The sequence below is a fragment of the Sinocyclocheilus anshuiensis genome, unplaced genomic scaffold (assembly GCF_001515605.1).
Source record: "Sinocyclocheilus anshuiensis isolate Anshui unplaced genomic scaffold, SAMN03320099.WGS_v1.1 scaffold124, whole genome shotgun sequence".
In the NCBI taxonomy this organism is placed as follows: Eukaryota; Metazoa; Chordata; class Actinopteri; order Cypriniformes; family Cyprinidae; genus Sinocyclocheilus; species Sinocyclocheilus anshuiensis.
In genome coordinates, this window is record NW_015554082.1 from 1,771,613 (window position 1) to 1,792,919 (window position 21,307).

The 21,307-nt window shown below is 36.1% G+C and overlaps 1 protein-coding gene across 4 annotated transcripts in view; it reads left to right on the top strand.

Annotated features, from left to right (window-relative positions):
* Positions 1 to 21,200, top strand: part of LOC107669094 (glutamate receptor 1-like) — a 75,876-nt gene extending 54,676 nt beyond the window's left edge. Inside the window, exons 12-16 of one of the 4 annotated variants that reach the window (XM_016461205.1) lie at positions 10,491 to 10,689; positions 10,770 to 11,017; positions 15,495 to 15,609; positions 18,377 to 18,511; positions 21,029 to 21,200. In XM_016461205.1, the coding sequence (XP_016316691.1) occupies positions 10,491 to 10,689; positions 10,770 to 11,017; positions 15,495 to 15,609; positions 18,377 to 18,511; positions 21,029 to 21,196 (865 nt within the window). In that variant the 3' untranslated portion in view covers positions 21,197 to 21,200. Of the gene's footprint in view, positions 1 to 10,490; positions 10,690 to 10,769; positions 11,018 to 15,494; positions 15,638 to 16,100; positions 16,216 to 18,376; positions 18,628 to 21,028 lie in introns of those variants that run through there. The other 3 variants (XM_016461206.1, XM_016461207.1, XM_016461208.1) reach the window with 3 other exon arrangements.
* The last annotated feature ends 107 nt before the right edge of the window (positions 21,201 to 21,307 follow it).

Genomic DNA, 21,307 nt, shown 5'->3' on the forward strand with positions numbered 1-21,307 from the left:
ACACTCATGAAGCAAGCAAAGCACTCGAAACGCGTGCACGTATTTGTACTGGTGCAGAATGAGAGGGACACGTACAGTACAGCCTAGCACATTTCACACAGGCTGTTAGTTAGATACCAGTATCGGTATCGATGCATCCCTAGTGCCACAGGAACTACAGTATGATTGTCAGCACTAGTTATGAAAGTTAAGTGTTCAGATTCACATATGTACATTTTTCTAAATCTTCCCAGTGACTTCATGATTCATTGACTCTGGCAGGAATCCCCCGCAGCCCCCAGAAAGAAATGACATGCTTTCAGTCACAGAGCACATTGTCCCTTGTGTCATGCTTGGTTTGCTCCTCTGAGCTCTGCTGTACTTCCGTCACTTGGCTCGTTTTGTTCATCTATGTAACAGAAGCGCACAGCAGGTCGGTTCAGGTGATCTGTACTAAGAGCAGAATGGATCTAGCTGTTGAGTGGTTGATGGGTCCTTTTACACTGATGATGGCTCTCACAGGACAAGGATCTATTCCATGCCTCCCAGCACCCTGCCCACAATGGCACATCAAACGTCATTACACCGACACACACAACCGCACTCTAGTGGCCCACATCACACCTGCTACAGTGATTAAGTTTGTAGAGGATCAAATATTGTTCTACTCGTCATTTTCAGAGGGTTTTTGTGCATTTCTTTGCTCACTTGACACATCTACCTTTGTGTGAATGACTAAGTGACCCTTAGTCATACAGAGAATAACAAAAATGAAGTGGCTGGGACAAGTTCTGCAAATCATGTGAAGCCTAGATGTTTATTGTGCTTCAGCTATTGTGCTTCAAAAAATGTGCAAATTTTTAAAATGTTTTTGAAAGGAATCTTTAATGCTCACCAAGGTTTCATTTATTTTTATTTAATTAAAAATACAGTAAAAGTAATAATATTGTGTAAGAAAAAATATATATATATATTTTACCGTTTTTTTAATTGCTTTGGCGCAATTTTCACAAGCAATTGGTCAATTTTCAACACTCTAATACTAATATCACAACAGATCATCAAAAGTGCACTTTTTTCAAACATTTCAGCATATTTTCAATTGTGTTAGTACAATTCACACAATCACAAAATATCCTTTTCACTACACAAAATAAGTGTTTCATCTATATAAATGTTTCATTCACAGTAACTGCCTTTCAGAAAGCTCTTACTAGCAAACTTTTCATTTGCATGACTTCTCATTCAGTTTAATACATGTGTCTATTATTTAATCTAACTCATCTTAATGGTTAATCAGTGAAACATTTGGTGCATCAATAGATATAGATTCAATAGATATATAGTTTCTATAGAACGTGGTTGTAATTTAGGGATAACCAAATGCAATTAATTATTTTTACACTAAAAGTGATTTTTTGTGTGTGTGTGTGTGTGTGTGCGTGCGTGCGTGCGTGCATGTGTGTGTGCGTGTTTTTGTGACAAATGAGGACATAAATTAGTATAATGACAAAGGTATGACATAGGAATTACAAGGAGAAGGTGACTTTTCAGGACATTACCCCATGTCCCCACTTTTCAAAACGCTTATAAATCACACAGAATGGAGTGTATTGAAAATCTGAAATAGCACAAAGTTTCCTGTAAGGGGTAGGGTTAGGTGTAGGGTTGGTGTAGGGCAATAGCACATACAGTTTGTATAGTATAAAAACCATTACACCTATGGAATGTCCCCATAAAACATGGAAACACAACATGTGTGTGTGTGTATGTGTGTATTGTACTCTGGCCAATTTGGCCGAACTGCTTCTGAATCATAACTCTCAGGGCAAACAGCTGTAAAGCGTATCTTTCAGTGCATCAGTTTAAGCGTGTTAAAGTTCAGTGTTTGAGTGCATGTGAGCGGCGCTCCGTCGCAGTCGTTTTAAATAAATCAGACGCTTTAGCTGCAATCTACGGCGGATTCTCTCTCCTGGATTATTTTATCTTTAATAAATCACACCAGCCGCCGCCACTTATATCTTTAGTTCTCACAAAATTAGACATTAAAAATACATCAGCGACGAACAAGGACAAATGTGACACGTCTTGAGCAGATCACAGCGACTGAGACGAGGATCCAGCTAAAAGCAGTGAAATAAGAGCTACGTTAGAAAGCTTCCGTGTGGTTAACTAGTGTTAGTTAGTAGCTGTAAACACTGTAAAGCTGAACTGCTGTAAATTATGAGCAGCTTCAGCAGCTCTGAACATCATCAACTGTGATTGACATCCGAAGGAGCCACAGCATGACTTCAATCATTTCATTACATTTTTTAAAAATCATTTAAACTTAATATGCTAAAAACACACATAAAACATCAAGTTTCAAGAAACTTCCCCACCTCAATAACTAATCTTCTAGAATCAGAATCTGTTTAATTGATTTATTGCTTCAACACCGTTAGTGTTCATAAACGTTTGGAAACGAGCAGCGCTGTGATAATTAGTAGGGATGCGCCGATCCGATATTCATATCGGGTATCGGCTCCGATAGTTCCATTTTTCTCGGATCGGGTATCGGTCAGAGAGAGCCGATGCAAATCCGAGATTTTTTTACTTTTTTTTCTCGATTTTGCGAATTATTCTGTGTTACTTCTGAAGCCATACGATAGCTTAATGTGAGCTACATATTGTGTGTGTGTGTGTGTACCTACTTGCTGTAACCATATTTTGGGGACAAATTGGTACCCAGAAGTAAGCAAAACTTGGCAAAATCACTTAAAACCTCCCTTTGAGGACGTCCTCGTTTGTAAAACCGTGTGTTTTGCTATTTGTGAACATATAGCAGGACACAAGGGAGAGGGACTGATCAGAGATGTATCAGAAGGGAGACAGATGGCATCAAATACAGCATTTTACATTGCATTATGCCATTTGATACTGTATATAGAAGCATTACCCTGGTAAAGACTGCACATTACTATAACTCACCCTTCATCTGAAAAAAAGTTCAGCTAGAGTATAGATTCAGTCATATCGCACAGTGAGGACATTTACTGCATTGATAGTAAACTCTGTACGAGTACATAAGCTTATGGCCATGTCATACCTTCATCACACCTTTTGATAACACACTGGATAAATACTTTTACAAACATTATTGATTTTATGTGAGATATGCAAGTTAGGTAATGTAAGTGTATTTTCTAACATGACAGTTATTGCCTGTATTACTGTAATTATTTCAGCAACAAAGGTGATTTGAAACATGAATCTTGCATTGTTTGCTCTTGAATGAACTGATTATTACAAGTACTAAGTTGAAAGAAGATCTTACTGTTGGTGATTAAACCAAATGTTCTCAATACATATCACAATGACCTTATGTTTTGAAACAATGAATATGTGGAATGAAAATATGCGCAACTACAATGAAATCATGAGATCAGGTCTTGAAAGAATGACTAGTGGTGTTACAACTTACAAGTGTGATCAGTTTAAAGTTTTGTACTAAGAGTTTTGAAAATGTACACCTTATTTGTGAAAATAGTACCAAACCAATTTAAAAAACTGTAATATAATTATATTTTATAATTATATTAAAATATTTAATTAAAATTTTAATTTACTTAAATTTTAAATATATAATCATAGTTTAAAATATATATAATCAAAGCTGAATTTTCAGCATCATTACTCGTCTTCAGTGATCAATACACTTCAAACAATCTAAAAAATTCAGTAATGAATTGTAAGATACTGTACTCCTTAAAAGATTCAGACGTAATGAAATATGCACATTCTATCCATTATGACAACAATTATGTTTGTTTAGCAATGCAGATTGATGTTTAAATTCAGCATGTCGTTGTAATATTCATGCTACTGTGGCGCTTGCTTGGTTTCCTGGATGTTTCATTTCAATTCTTAAAATTATTCTTTGTCTGTCAATATACATTTCTTTCCTTCTTTGTGCTGCTTTTAGCTAAATCCATTGTGTCGTATTCAAAGATCTATAAAGACAGAATTAAAAGATACTGTCAGACATGCTTTTTGGGGGAAGATAAAAGTTTGATGAGGTCTGTTTTTTATTGCGTTGTGCAACAGGCCTCCTGAAGAGAGAGAATGAACATAAGAACAGGAGCAGCAACAGTTTTCTTTTTAATTATCTTCAGTGAAGCAGTCCTTGGAGGACTCCACTTAGACTTTGTTTTGCAGTTCTCTCTTCGTTTCCTCTGAGGAGTTACATCGCTTATTAGTTATTTAGAGAAACTGCTTGAGTCAGTGTCCAGTGTTCTGCATATTTACCCAAGCGCTCATGATCTGCCTCACATCAATGAAACAGCCTGCGCTATTATCTTGTTTCAGGTAATGAAATAACAGAAATGATATGAAGACATGCCCAAAATCCATAGCTTTATTAAAGATTCTACTTTCCCTAATAAACTTATATTTTCCATGTAGCATTAACCTAATACAATGGTTGATCCTGCACTCTTATTTATCAAATAACACACAAAAGAATGTGTTATATCATTTCTTAATGGGATAGTGCACCCAAAAATTATTTACTTAACCTCATGCTATACCAAACCTGTATGACTTTCTTTCTTCCGTGGAATATGAAATATTTTTTTTAAAGATTTTTTTAACTACATTGTGTTGTGCAGTGAAAAGAAAGTCAAACAGGTTTATACAACATGAGTAAATTATAACAAAACAATTTTTGGATGAACTATGCCTTTAAATATTTGTACCAGTACATTGTAATACCTATTTATGATTACACACATGATATTTGGTGTTTGCTGTGTTTTTTGATGAATTCTCTTTGAAGGTATACTTTAAGGGCATACCTTTTTATGTATTGATTTACAGACTTTTCTGCATCTTTTTTTAAACACAAATGTTTTTACCATCAATTTAGATCAAGATACTTCAGAATTTGATAATGAATTGTAAGATATTGTACTCCTGAAATGATTCAGATGTAACAGAATATTTCCCCCCACATTATATCCATTATCACAGTTATATTTGTTTGGCAATGCAGATTGATGTTTAAATTATGCATATCATTTCGTATATACTTTAAAAAAAAATGAGAATACCTTTTTATTTTCAGACTTCAATTTTTCAACATTAGTTAACATGAACTAGTGATGAACAATACTTCTGCAGAATTTATTAGCATTTATTAATAACCTTTCTTAATGTTCATTTCCATATTTACTAACATTTTTTTAAATCAAATGTTGTTAATCTAGTTAATGCACTGAAAGAACATGAACAGTGAATAATTGTATTTTTATTAGCTAAGATTAACAAAGGTTAATACATTATATATACTGTATATACACTGCTTATAGTTAATGTTAACTAATGCAATGATTAATGTTAACAAATGAGACCTTATTTTGAAGTGACATGTTAGATATACAGTATTATCATCTTTACATCATCGGCAGTAAAAGAGCATTTCTGTGTGGGACTTTGGTAGAGACAGTACAGAGTTTACAATAACAGATATTCAATTCAATGACAGAGACAGATGAAAAGAAAAAACATACAGCGGACAAACAGTGGACTGTTTGGCCATATACGAGGTTCAGTCAGTTCAGCGTTGACTGAAAGCTGCTCGGTGACAAAACCCATCTCAGCCGCCTGTTTGAAGAGAAGAGAGTGCTGCCATGGCAACGCTGAAAGACATGGGTGTTTCCTCAGGAGTGGCACAGCTCACAGTGTGAGAGCAATGCTGACTGAGTGTGTGTGTGTGTGTGTGAGAGAGAGAGAGAGAGAGAGAGAAGTGTGTGTGAAGTAGCTTTAGCCTACATTATAGGGACCAAATGTCCTGACAAGAATAATAAAAGCTGATATTACCTACAGGGAAACAGCCAGTGGAGGAAATTTGCTTAATAAACATACAAAGTAAAGAAAATGTAAAAGATGAAAATGTGTGAGGGATAGATTTTGATATAGAAAATGTCATTGACAAGTCAATGAAATGTACGCTATGCATTTAAACCTGTTTTATGTGCTATATTAGTGTGTGTAAAGTCATGAGGACATATGGGTTTCATTACAGATTGGTTGTTATGATTTATCAGTGGGTGATTTGTGTTTTGTAGATGAATATGTGTCTAATGCTGGTTCTGGATATGTACTGTGTGTGTGTGTGTGTGTGTGTGTGTGTGTGTGTGTGTGTGTGTTTATGGCTATAATTTATATAACATGGGAGGGTAGCTTTATCTCAGAAATTGATTTCTTAAGACACTTACACATCCATCTAAATACAAGACTCTGAGCCAAGCTTGTTTTAAAAAGATCTGTGAGATTTATGAAATTAAAAGTGCACAAATAAACCACAGCAGTTTCATACAGAGTCACATACACGTGCTTGAGAAATGAGCATATTTTGCAGACATTAGGGAAATCTCTCACAGTTTTTCTCTCGTATAATTGCAGTCATTTGCTGTAAACGCCATTTGCATAATCATCTCATTCCATATATGCAGAGCGTAAATACTGACCTCGTGAGGAAGAAGAGGTGGCGGTGTGGATTTAAGCACGGAGAGATTTTGACATGTGACCAGGAATGAGATCAGTGTGTCAGCTTCACACCGCTCAAACAGTGCCTGGCAAAAGCTGTCAAACAACATCAGAGCTGTGAGCTGCAGTTCCCTCCGCCAGCTTTGAATTTCTGGTGCCCCAGCCTCTTGTGCACATTTTGCCTGTGGTATATTTTCAGAGTTTGACTTGGGGGGTTTTCACAGGCCGCTGATGTTTTGCATGGGTTTAGGAATTATCTGAAAACTGGGAGGGAGACATCAACATTATTAGCTTGACTCATGAATATTAATTAGGTGATTAACTGATTTGCTTAAAATGCACATACTTTAAGTGGGCACGGGCTATATAAGGATTACTATGCATTAATTGTGTTTTCATTCATTCTGCTGATACAGCCATTTGGCAAAGACTTCTGCTTGAGCTTAAAGCCTTTTTTTTTTTTTTTTTTTACTCTGCCGGCTTCACTGCCGGCTATTTTTTTCTTTGCTGTGTGGCCGAGCAAAGCCTTTTAAATATATAATTATTGCTCAAAAACTGTGGGTCCCTGTATCTCTGTATAAATGTGCTTATGTAAATCAAGAGAATATTATGTTAAAAAATAATAAATATTACAATTAAATTTAAAAAATACATTCAAATATGAATATATGAAAATATATTAATTTTATTTCTAATCTTTTAATCATCATATCTTTTAATCATTATGTAACATGCAAAAGTTTATAGTTACCAATGTTATTTTAGTATAATTTATATACTATTATAGTATTTATTATGATTTTAAATTACCTTTTTTATATTTTCAGTTTCATTTTAGTTTTGCTTTAAGTTTTAGTCATTTTATGCATTTGTCATTTTTAGTTTGTATTTTATTAAATATTTCAATTTAGCTTTACTTTATTTTATTTCAGTTTTAGTAAATTTAGTGCCTCAGCTTAAACTTATTTTCTTTTATTTGCAAAAGCAAAATTTCTAATGTTTACATTTTTTAGGTTTAAGTTAATCTCTAATAAGATAGTTAATCTATTTTATTTTAGACATTAAATCGTTTTTCATCTAGTTTATTTCATCTTTTGTCAGTGTAACGTAAGTGTAAGGTGTGTCACATTTACTGTGTGCAGCATTGTTCAGTGTTTCAATTATCAAGCACTTATTAAATCACAATACGGAGACTACTGAAATTACTAATCAAAGACATAATTTAGTATTGAATTATCCATTCTATTTTCTAAGATAAATGTACTTCAGTATGCGTTCGCATTTGATTATCTTGTTATTTGGCGGTTGTAAATATGGCATGCTGTATTTGTCAGAATATGTATCGTGTATTTAAGGGTAATTAGCTGATATGAATTATGAGACTGAATAAATAGCAGACACAACACATCAGCATCTTCATCAGACCAGTTTAGCACTAACTCAACACACTTCGGCAGGTCCTGTCGTGAATCACTTTCACGGTGTAGCCTGGTCACGCTGAATATTGATTTACCAGCGTCATTACATTATAATACTGCTGTGTACTAAACCATTCAGCGAATAAATTTCCCATCTTACACTAGATTTAGTGTAACACTTAGTGTTAAACTTACATAGCTTTCTGTACACAGCTATATTTGTAAACACATTTCACACAATGAAAATGAAAAATAGACATGAATAAGAGTCTCAGGTTTATAAATCAATCTCAATAGACCTGTTGACTATCCAGGCCACCCCCTATCAAGGTGGATTCACCATGTACACAGTTACCCTGGTCTTTACTCCAGCAGAGAGAGAGGATTATGCTGCCCGGCTGCCAGGAACTCAGGGGAGAGCAGCCCTGGTTTTGTTTATGCCTTCTAGGCCTGCAGGTAGACCTTCTAGAACTCCCTCAGAGATGTTAAACTGATCTCATATGCCTGCCTGAGCTTCATTCGGGTCATGGGATTAGAGCCCAACCCCAAAGGTCTGGTTTAAAAAATATTCTTGTCGCATGGTGTTCTGGATTCAAGATTTGGCCAGGGGTGAAATTGTTCTTCCTTTTTTTAACCTTGTGAAATTGGAATTTGTTACCGGCGATATCTCAGTACAGCCCTTGAAGAATAAAATGAAATATTCGTTATGCTCATTCTGTTAAATATATACATTTATTCGCTCTTTTGACAATCACTGCACATTCACAGGGTTCACAGGTTCTTGCCTTTTCATATTTCTGTTTGTTGCCATCTCGTCAGCCTTTCATCTCGCCGGGTTCCGCGTTCCTCCCAGCTTAAGTGATTAAACCGTGCGTTTGTTTTTGTTTACGTGTTTTATCTGAGCAGCTTTGCCTGTTCCACCACACATATCGAACAACTACTTTCCCTGGAACCTTTTTCACACACTGTTTCTTGTTGTACGCTGCTGAGACTCGCGAGAGAGGGATTCCTTGGGGATTTGGGCAAATCTGGGTTTTGTTTTTTTTTTCACCTTTTTTTTTTTCATTATTATTGGTTAAAGTGTTATTACAGTGGTGGCTGAGTGCTCTCATCACCATTAATCCCTGGCAATTAATATGCATATATTCATTTAACATACTGGTAACTTTCTAAAAGTGAGATTAATGTGCTGCTGGTGAGTCGCATTGTGGTGGGCTTTATCTCGTTTCAGCACATTTCACTAAGAGTTTATAGCTGAGTGGAGACGGAGAGCAGTGTATCAAACAGACTAGACCTCTGACCACTGTAAGCATCAACGTGTGCATGAAGAAGCTACACGCAGGCCAGCGTTTGTAATACGGTTAGGATGTAGAAAATGTTCAGTGCTCCTCAGAATGGGAATTTGATTTTTTTGAATGAATACACCGGATAAACTCATAATGGATCTCCATTTGAGCATGTGATTTCCATTAGTTTCTCTGAATTGTTTTAGCAAAACAGATACAAAATATTCAGCTCTTCCTGAATAAAATCCTGGCTGATAAACTGATAATTATGTTCAGGTTATGGCTGATAACCAATAAATGACTGAAATGGCTGATTTCTGAAGGAAAGTGACTGTGAAGCCTGGAGTAATGGCTGATAAAAATTCAGCGCAGGAATAAATTACATTTTAAATGTATTAAAGTAGAATAAATACATTTTTAATTGTAATAGTATTTCAAAATATTGCTGTTTTACTGTAGTTTTGATCAAATAAATGCAGACTTTCAAAAATTGTCCCGAACCCAAACTTTTAAACCGTAGTGCAAATTAAAAAGAAAAACTTAAAACTAAAATCTATCTTTTAAATGCTGTATACGTGAATTTAGACATTATAGTATTATATGTATACTTCAAAAAAATTGATATGCATTTTTACATTTGCTAAGGATTTACATGTTTCATTTTGCACAGTACATCTATTGTTTTATATGTGACCCTGGACAACAAAACCAGTCATAAGGGTCAATATTTTGAAATTGAGATGTATACATCATCTGAAAACTGTATAATTATAAATAAATAAATAAGCTTTCCATTGATGTATGGTTTGTTAGGATAGGACAATACTATTTGAACTATTTGAAAATCTGGAATCTGAGGGTGCAAAAAAATCTAAATATTGAGAAAGTCACCTTTAAAGTTGTCCAAATTAAGTTCTTAGCAATGCATATTACCAATTAAAAATTAAGTTTTGATATATTTATGGTAGGAAATTTACTAAATATCTTGGAACATGATTTTTACTTAATATCCTAATGATTTTTGGCATAAAAAGCAAAATCAATAATTTTGACCTATACAGTGTATTGTTGGTTATTGCTACAAATATACCCGTGCTACTTATGACTGGTTTTGTGGTCCAGGGTCACATATTTGTAAACCAAGAGTGTGTTTTGCACTATATTTTTTTTAAATAAATGCTACTTGTTTTGATGTTTGGTTTTATAATACACGTGTTTTATGTGTACATAAGTTTACTTATTGAAGCCACTATATATGTATGTAATTGCGTTTCCACAGGTCTCTCTCTGGCCGTATCGTGGGTGGTGTGTGGTGGTTCTTCACTCTGATCATCATTTCCTCATACACAGCCAACCTAGCTGCTTTTCTCACAGTGGAGAGGATGGTGTCACCCATCGAGAGTGCAGAGGATCTGGCCAAACAGACTGAGATTGCGTATGGGACTCTAGATGCCGGCTCCACCAAAGAGTTCTTCAGGGTAAGAGGAGACATGAAGTGTCAACCTAAAAAAAAGGATATTTGTAAATGTATAATATTTTACCTTCTTTCCTCATTTAGAGATCAAAGATCGCAGTCTTTGAGAAGATGTGGTCTTATATGAAGTCTGCAGACCCCTCAGTGTTTGTGAAAACCACAGATGAAGGAGTTATACGGGTGAGGAAATCCAAAGGGAAGTATGCCTACCTGCTGGAGTCCACCATGAACGAGTACATCGAGCAGCGCAAACCCTGTGACACTATGAAGGTCGGAGGAAACCTGGACTCCAAAGGCTATGGCATCGCCACCCCCAAAGGATCCCCTCTCAGGTAAAGCCAGCTGTCCACTGTATGCTAACTGTATGGATTTAACCATTGCTTAACTAACTTCTGATGGTGATTCAGTTGTGGTAGAGGCTGGATACAGTACTATAGGGGTTATGGGTGACTATCCATTTTCATACTGCATTTCGTAAACTTGCAAGCCAGTTCTGAGTACTAGGTTATAAAGGACACAGCAGACTAATGCAATCTGGCATACTTTACTGAATCTGTACAGCATTACTCTATCACTGCAGTCCTGACATCTAAATCAGCTCTTTAAAATGCCAAGTGTGCTTGAGTACACTGCATAGTCTATATGTGCTCTTCTCCATCATTTGATTAATTTTTGCTGACACGATTGCAGGCAAATATTGCTGAGTTTTGCAAACAAGACACATTCTATAATAAGCTTAATTTACATAGAAAAACAACGCAATTGTGCTGAGAATGACTTACTGCGCAGCGCCAAATTTAACACCTGGATGGTTTATGCGGGTGGTTTATGAATAAGATGCAGGCTTTTGCCAAAGTGATGCGGCTGTTCAGTAAACTTGCCTGGTTTCTCTTTTTTGAAGGACTTTTTAATGGCTATACGTGACATCATTAAATAAGCCATCCTTTGAACCAAAGGCGAGGGTGGAAGTACTGTACTAAGCAGCCTCTGCTATAACAGAAGATGCTGTTGTGTAGGTGTACATACTTGTGTGGAGCTGTTCAAAATCCCGCCCGTACCTCATGTTGCTTGAAGGGGTTTTCAGCACACTCCACCAGAAGTGCTTGCATAAGAAATGGCAGGAAAATGATGTGCCCTCTTCAGAAGCTCTTTAGGAAACACGTGTGTTTGCCGTTCTTTCATTAAACAGCAGCTCCGCTTAGCAGAGCCCATTGAGACAGCGACAGGCTCTTTGAAGCTATAGGTATAGGTTGAGTCTCCTCACAGAGTGACTTGCGCATGAGAGAAATTTGGCAATCAGTTGTTATTCTTATGCAAGCCACTTCTGAAGATGAATGTCGACATTAACACGTTTCTTTTATATTCTCTGCAATATAAGGTGAACGGTTGTTATTTCAATTGTTCGCCACCATCATTAACGTCACATTTTTTGTGCTTGAACATACCCATCTGACTGATGCACCATGGCCCACATGATATTACATTCATTGCAGTGCAAAGGGCCTCGCAAGGGCAATTTGGAGCTGTTGAAATAACCTCAATAACTTCATTTCTCTCTAATAAGATAAGCTCCTTGGGGAAACGACCTCATAGCAATTGTACAGTCATTTTTTTGGGTCACCTTATAGCAAAGCGAACAGGGGGAGAGCGTGGATGGAGTGGGAGAGAGACATCAGATACAAGATGTAAATGACTGACTTCCATCTTGCCACCTAGGGCAGGACTCAAATTAAATTCAGTACTAGCTAGCCATTACTGTGACAGCAAGAGTGAAAGAGGCTTGGAAATGAATTCATGAATGTGTTTCTCTCTCTAGTGAGTTACCAGCTGTGCAGTGTATATCTGATTTTGAGAGAGAGCGACTCCCATACTGACACGTGTTTACATGTACTGGTATATGCTATATGGGCATCTACTGTGTGACTTCATCACGTGGAAGCCAATGGGAGAATTTGCTCTCTTTGTCAAAATTGGTAGACACTGAGAATCTTATGTGAACATCTAGATTGAGTTATGATTTGTTGGACTAATCATGTGCTGCAGTTGTCAAAATATACCATAATGCTCTATGCATTTTCACTAAATTTAGCTTTTTTTGGCCGCAAATTTTTTTACACTGTCAATTAACTTTATTATTTATAGACATCTGGCACAGATCAAATATTGTTAGGTGCAAAAACGCCTAACTTTTTAGCATCTTATCGATGTATAAACTTAAAATACTTTAAAATAATTTAATCCCCTAATCTGTGAAAAATACATTGATTTCTACATTATTTCTTTGAGATTTAAAGATTTTAAGATTAGAAATCTCTAACAATCAGATTGACTAAACTTTCAACTGTTTAACTTAATTCATTTTTAAAATGTAGTTAAATCGATTATAAAAATAAATAAAACAATAAATAATTTTTAAATGCAACATTTAAATTGCATTTTAAAGCATCTTCTTGGTTAATGTAAAATCTCGGGTAACAGGACAAAAAAAAAATTGGATGTGAGATCTGTGCATGAGCCATTACAATGTAAATGTAGCTTTAATGACACTGATCATAGCCTTTAATAAAGATCTTTTTACACCTCACTATCTGATGTTACGGTCTGCTAGCCTCATCATGCTTTAATGAACAATTTCTTAACTAAGATGATGTTAATTGAGCTTTTGAACTTTCTTTACTTTTTACTTCACTTTCTGTTTTATGGGTTAATTTACTGACTGAAGAAATAATCAGTTGTTTTGGTGCATTTCGACAGCTGTTCCACATTTTCCTTGTCTTATCTCCAACTGATACCTTAAATCGGTTTGTTTTTCAGTCAAGATGCGACAGCCCTAAAGACTGATGTGTGTGCCCTTTTATCTCTATCCATCTGTGCCCATTCTCTGAGTTTAGTCAATAAAATCATCTCACCATAAGCACTGCCACCTCCTGAAGCAAATGCTCATCAAACTGAATGTAGCTGTTTGTTCCTCATTTCTGAGACACTCTTTGACTTCTTTCTGTCTGGTACTTCTGGGATTAGAAAGAATTCCTGGGTTTTATCAAGCCAGACAATCACTCTCCTACACATACAGGTGCATCTCAATAAATTAGAATGTCATGGAAAAGTTCATTTATTTCAGTAATTCAACTCAAATTGTGAAACTCGTGTATTAAATAAATTCAATACACACAGACTGAAGTAGAACTTTTCCACGACATTCTAATTTATTGAGATGCAACTGTACAGAGCTGCACACGACATTTGCTCGCGACGCAGATTGGCCAGTCTGTTACATAGTCGTGAGGAGATGTACGTTTGTGAACTGTATAGGGTGTTCAAGACCTGAGAATGAAAGAGTAGATGAAAAGAGATGAAGAGATAGACGCTTTATAGATGTGGTTCCACATATCAGTCATGTGGGGCAGTGGGATTAAAATAAAAACATTTTAAAAAACATGTTGGTCAAATAATGGTATTGCTTCTTTGAAGCTAAGACAACTTTAGTATAATGTTCATGCTGCTCCTTTCAAAACAATGAAAGTAAATGGTGACCAAGCTCCAAAACTGACAAAAATCACCATAAATGTAGTCCATGTGACATGCATCTAATAAATTATTCATTCAAGAACGTTGTGCTAGTTTACTGCAACAATGGTGATGTGAACTTTACATACTTTTAAAAAAATCCAGCATTTAATTGATCCTGATCAGCGCTTATTGTCACGATTTTAAACACAGCCGCTTTCTTCTTCCATAAGAAGGTCCATGGACATGACATCTGAGGCTAAAATTACCTCTAATGCAATACTCCAGGTTCTAGAGCACATTTGGTTACACTTCATTTTGATGGTCCCCTTTAGACATTCTGTTGACTACTGTATAAGTAACTTTGAAACTACATTTCAACTAACTCTCATTTGAGTATTAATAGAGTATTAGTAGACTTTAAGGTTAGGGTTAGTAGAACAAGTCAGTATGTACTTACAGGGTTACTTTTAGTCAGTGTTGGGATCATCAAAATAAAGTGTTAGCAGATATTAAGCAGACAGTCACACTCACATTCACACTCCTCAAAAATGACACGTTCATGTCATATATGAATGACAGACATGGATTGTATTGCATGTTAACTTGTTATTAACTTGTTAAAATCCACATTTTATACTAACAAGAAATTATGCTAGTTTTGAGAGCTGTAGTTCAAACCATTTGCACAAATGAGATTTGTGGCAACGCACAACTTCTGAAGACTTGGAATATAGTGCACAGTATGAACTACTGTTTTGGTGCTTTTTGTATTTCGACAGTCCTTGGTCACCATTTGCTTCCATTGTGTGCGTGAACATTCTGCCTAACATATCCTTCTGTATTTGACAGATCAAAGAAAGAAAGAGTTTGGTCTAAGTGTGAGTTTTTATTTTGGAATGAACTATCTCTTTAAGAATTAATCTAATGTCTCCAGGCTGTTGTTTTCGATTCACATTGTTACATTCCCCAAAAGGGAAGAGCCAAAAGTGGACACTAAACACTAACGACATCTGCTTTTCTCCTCTATCTAAAGAAGTCTTGTTCCTGGCTTTATAAAACCTGTCTTTCACAAAGGCCACTAATAAACGCATTGTTTTCCATTAATACACATGTTAACATACTTTATATACAGACTCGGGGCAAAACCACTGCGAATGCCATGTATTTAACATTCCAACCTACATAGAGCAGTGGCTGTTGTGTTCAAACCATTCTGAGTCTGTTCTCCCATCACGCTGTCTCTGAAATGGTTTATCTGGGCTGACACTGACCAAAATATTATTTCGTTATCGTTTCAAGAAACCCAGTAAACCTGGCAGTGTTAAAACTGAATGAACAAGGCCTGTTGGACAAATTGAAAAACAAATGGTGGTACGACAAGGGAGAGTGTGGCAGCGGAGGAGGTGATTCCAAGGTCAGCCCCAATGTGACAAACCCAGCGGGTAAAACCACCACTACCATGGGGGGTAACCGGCAACTCACGCCGACTAAATACTCTAGACCGAAACAATCTGTCCTAAACTGAACTTACTACTTACACATTTTGGCTGACTAATAAATAGAAAGTACATTTTTAACAAATTATCGCATATCATGGCAACTGGTCAATAATAGCTGACCACGTTCACGTTATTCCAAGCGGAGTGTTTGCGGTCTGCCGGTTACCCAAAGTGATATAATAATACACATCTTGCAGCAGGGAGCAAGGAAGCATCGCTAGATGGAGTATTAACCCATATCACTTTTACAATGAACTACCAACATGTTTCTGATATGTGTGCAGTCAATTAAAAAAGAAAAAGAAACAGAACAATTGAGTTGATATTGATGGGTATGTGTTTAATGTGTGCTGAATAACATAAAATAACATGGATAATGTTATTTATGTTATTTTCCTGGTTGAAGAATCCCAGTTAACCTAGCGGTGTTGAAACTCAGTGAGCAAGCCGTCTTAGACAAACTGAAAAACAAATGGTGGTACGATAAGGGGGAGTGTGGAAGCAAGGACTCCGGAAGAAAGGTCAGTTCACATATTTGGTCCTGCTCTGTTCCCTTCAGTTTAGCCCTCTCAGTACCCTTCCAGAAGGTTCAGTTAGGAATCTGGACATGGACGGCTCTTACTCTCTCTCCAGGGTTGTATTCTTTCATTTAGGAAGCCAGAGGACACATTTTGGAAGTAGAAACTGCATTTTTGCTTTGTTAAAATGTTGTTATTTTATACGTTTTGTGTGAAAACATGTTATGCTGATTTGGTGCTAAAGAAACATAATATTATCCATTTTGGAAATAGTTATGCTGCTTAATATTTATTTTATTTTTGTATTTATTTGTAATTTTTTACAAAGCATTAACAAAGAGCTTAATGCAATTGCAAAATTCTCCCACAATGAATCAAAATGAAAATATATCAAATATAATAATAAACAGAATAATAATAAATAGCATACAAAATAAGTAAATAAATAAACTTTAGCACTGTACACATTTAAAAATGAGTATATCCATTAGATAGATAGATAGATAGATAGATAGATAGATAGATGATAGATGAAGTTCAAAAAAGTTTGTTCAAAATAGATTTAAATTAAAATTTTCAAATAGAAATCTTTTGTACCGTTATAAAAGTCTTTACTGTCACTTTTATGATAGATTGAATGCATCCTTGCTGTAAAAATTTACCAATTTCTTAAACTGAAGAGGTAGTATATTAGTATACTATTCAGAACATTTCCAACCATTATTTTGTACCGTCATAAATTACAGACTTTAGGTGTATGTTTATAATAGATTTAGACATTTTGGCAGCATGGTTAAATAGATGTGTTTTGTTTGTTTTTTTAATATGCTGACAGTTGTTTTTCCATTTACCTTTTGCATATACAGTATATACACACCTTAAATCTGATACATTTTATATTATTAATTCAAGTGTAAATAATAGTATGTCTAGCTCTAGGAGCCATGAAGAGAAAGGCCATTATTATAGACTGGATGACTCACTGTATAATACACTCACTTTGTTTAAAATAGCCTGGTGGTCTGAATGGAGCTCTGGAGAGAGTCTGGTCATATTGCTCTGATCATCTGTAAGAGTCAAGCCTCCCTTGTGGTCCTCAGCCTCTGTGTTCTCCCTCCTGTCTGCCCTTGGAGTATGCATGTATTTGGATGCAAACCCAATGGACAGCTGTCTGTGCTGTCATAGGCCCCGGCCGACACACACCCCCACCCCACCAAACCCACCTGCATGGCACACACAGACGAAACCACACCTCTCTTATGGGCCTTTCTTAGAGAACCGATTCCACACCAAGACTGTTATTATATCACTTTTGATTAAGTACAAATCCAAATCTCCTTAGATTAATGACCTGGGCTGCATGGGTGCCAACCTCTAATATCATAATTTGCAGCTGTGATATTGTATGTGATTGTTTAGTAGCTTGTAAATTAGTGAAGATGCTAATTAGCAGGTTTAATAAGTGAAAAATTAGTTGAAGGTGGACACAGACTGCCAGTGTTAGTGCATAAATGCATGTTCGTAATTGTAAATTAAATTTAACAAATTTAAATTTCATGTTCCTAATTTTAAATTAAATTTGACAGTTTAAATTTTAAATGACAATTTGTCCAATATTTTAACATGCGTTTAACCTATAGTAGTTATACCAGTCATTTTTATATAATTGTATTAACATTATATAACTGTATGTACTAGTTAATATTATAATAGAATTTAGTAATAATGTTGAATGATATTATTAGTATTTAATACTAGTATTTATTATTAAAATTATATTAGTTACATAAGTTAACATAATTGGATTTTCATAATGAATATTTCTTTATGAATATAATTTAGCAATAATGCAAGTTCAGTAGTCCAAAGCAGAAAATAAATATTTAAATTCATCAATATTCATGATATTTTATACTCAGATGAGCAGGAAACATTTTAAGCAAATGATTATAGCACTACATTTGGTGCCACAGGATTTTTTGCACTTTATTCAAGATAGTTCTCATTTTAGCTTTTATATTCACTGTATATGTTTAGATTGTTGGATGAATGCATAAATGTGTATATGTAATGTATAGGAATGCTTCTATTGTCTTTGTCCGTATGAATTTGTTACAATTTTATCCAGTAACTCTCATCTAAGACATTTTTCCTTCTCCTGTAGGACAAGACCAGTGCTCTTAGCCTCAGCAATGTGGCTGGGGTTTTCTACATTCTGATCGGTGGTCTGGGTCTGGCCATGCTGGTGGCCCTGGTGGAGTTCTGCTACAAGTCCAGAACAGAGTCCCACAGAATGAAGGTGTCTGAGCGGGCCGCTCAGGCCTTTCACTGCACCGCCTTAGACAGCAGCTACACTGAGCTGCAGAGTTACGGCCTGTACGGTGCCGACACTGTTAAGATATAAAGCACTCTGGGGTAGGAACCTCGAGTACTGCAGAGACCTAGGCCACATCCTGCCCACGTAACAGTCTAGCCTGCCCCCCATCTAACCGTTTCCAGATTCAAAGCTTCTGCTGCCCACTTTCAATATCATCCGTTTCTCCTCACCTCTTCGTTTTCTGTCTCTTACACTTCTATTTTAATAGTAGGGCTGTCAAAAATGTAAATAAATAAAACATTAATTATAAAATAATTAAAATAAATATTTTAATATGATTATTTAATAATGTTAATCAAAATATATTTGCTAAAAATGTCCCCAAATGTAATATATTATTAAATTTAATAGACAATATTTTATTAATGTTTTAATATTTATTGTAAGTAATTATTTTTAAATTAATATATTAAAAATAGTTTTTATTATTTTATAATTTATTTTTAATAGTTAGTGTATGCAAGCATGCAAACTACATCTTGACAGCCCTATTAAATACTCTAATTTAATCTCTCATTATTTCTTTCTATCCCTCTATTTCCTTCTCCCTCAGTTTCCCGTTGTCCGCTAGCCGCTCTGTCCATAGACTAGAGCTTTGTTTATACACATCGTGTCTCTGTTCATCCATTAAACAGAGCAAGTGTTCCCCGGAGACCCTGCAGGTCTCTGTTTTCCACCATGACTCCAAAAATAGTCAGTCTACACTCATGATTATGCATCAGTCAGCTCGTGTGCTCCTTTATACAATAAGACCCATGTCAGATCTTACCTAACGTACTTTTGCTAATGCATAGTTGATTAAATGTATCTATCATAAACAAGCAATCTACAGGCCTATGGAAGCCTGTTTCCACAGTGGATTAAAAAAAAAAAAAGGTAACTGCGACTTTTTAACTGACTATTCTGAATTTTTTCTCAGAATTCAGAATTTACATACTACATCTATTTTTTTATCCTATGGCAAAAACAAGCTTCCCTAACAGGCCAGACTGACAAATCAAAGAAACCCCATTGCAAAAAAAAGGTCCCCAATAAATGTAATCTGTTGCACATATAGATCACACCTCAGTGTGATTTTTGTAATAAGTATCTTTATGACAGGCAATTACCCAAAGTAGGATTTGTAACAAGTTTAGCTGGGTATTACACACTCGTGTAATATTATAATAGCAAAGATTAATATAGATTTGCTTTGTTAATTCAATTGACAGAAGTCACATTTCACAGCTGTCCATTTTTCATATTAGGCGAGCAGGAATCTGAGTAATTATAGGCGAACTAATTAGTCTGCATCAGGCGTATAACTTCATCCCCCAACGCACTGAAGTGTAGGGCAATGAAATCATTCCTAGATTGGAAAAATGCGATTTAAAGGGACACATCATTAGCCTTGGTTTCAGGCCCACTAGCTGCGACTACAATCGCAGATTGCTCTTCACAACAGCAGCAATAAAACGATGACATTTCTCACTTCCACACCACCGTAGCAAATTAAATTCGTGTTACATGCCTATCAAGACTGTTTATTGTCTACCCACGTCAGAGATGCTTTACAGTGTCAGCTTTGGTTTTGAGTGCCTAAATACAGTGGTCCTGGGGGACACAATGCAACAGCATTAGCCAAGCAATTAAAACTTGACAACACAACAGCATTAGCCCACAACACATCTTTAATGCAAATACGGTTCGTTCCCATAGCTTTGAACACAAGTGCTTAGTACAGTTATGGGTAGTAAAGCAAGGAATTGCAACCCGAGCTCATTGGAAAAACGTGCCTGTGGTGACATTTCTGCTAAATATTTTGCAGCTTCTTGCATGTTTTGCATCACTTTTAAAGTGAAATGTCCAGTGAGTGTCGCTAAATAAGCATTCAGTTTTATATTGATAATATGCCAAAAGTAATACAATTTGTCACCGTTTTATTGCCACTAGTGGACGTTTCAGCTGGAAACTGCAGTGAATTGTATGTATAGGTACATTTTTGGAGTTTTGTACAAATGTAGGTAGGTAGGCACATTTTCCCAATGAGCCCGTGTTGTGGAATTGGTAGGTTGGTAGAGCAAATGTTGTTATTTAATAGCAATATGGCTAATATTGGATTGTTTCCCAAAATGCATCATTATCGGAAAAGTTTCATTAGTGTTTCATCTGTTTGCTTTGCTAAAGGCATTGTGTTGTGCCCCCCCCCCAAGCCACCATGCTGATCAATTACAGTAAGGAAACCCAAAAGATGGAAATCTGTTGGCATAGGCCTGCAGATTAGTTCACTTCACAAATGTTGTCTAACTAATTATCCAGTCATCACATGGCAATGTGCATACTCCATTAGGCAGATGCTTAAATCATCTTTTACTGTCTCCTACTAAAATTGAGCATCTTTCAAACAGTCCTGCGCGTGTTTCCGTATTCCTGTCTAACACTGTTGTGTCTCCATCCCAGCAATCCATCAATGACGCCATGCGCTGCTCCACGCTGACCAGGATGAGTGGGAATGGTAGCGGCGGGGAGAACGGGCGGATTGTCACACATGACTTCCCCAAAGCTGTGCAGACGCTGCCGTGCATGAGCCACGCGGCGAGCATGGGCCTGGGAGCCTCTGGCATGTGACCATCTTGACTGTCTGGCCGCCCGCAACAGACGCACCGTACTGCCAAAATGCACTCGAAGACTCTGCTCAGTGAATAGCCACCAATAAAACTCTTTTCTAAAGAAAAACAA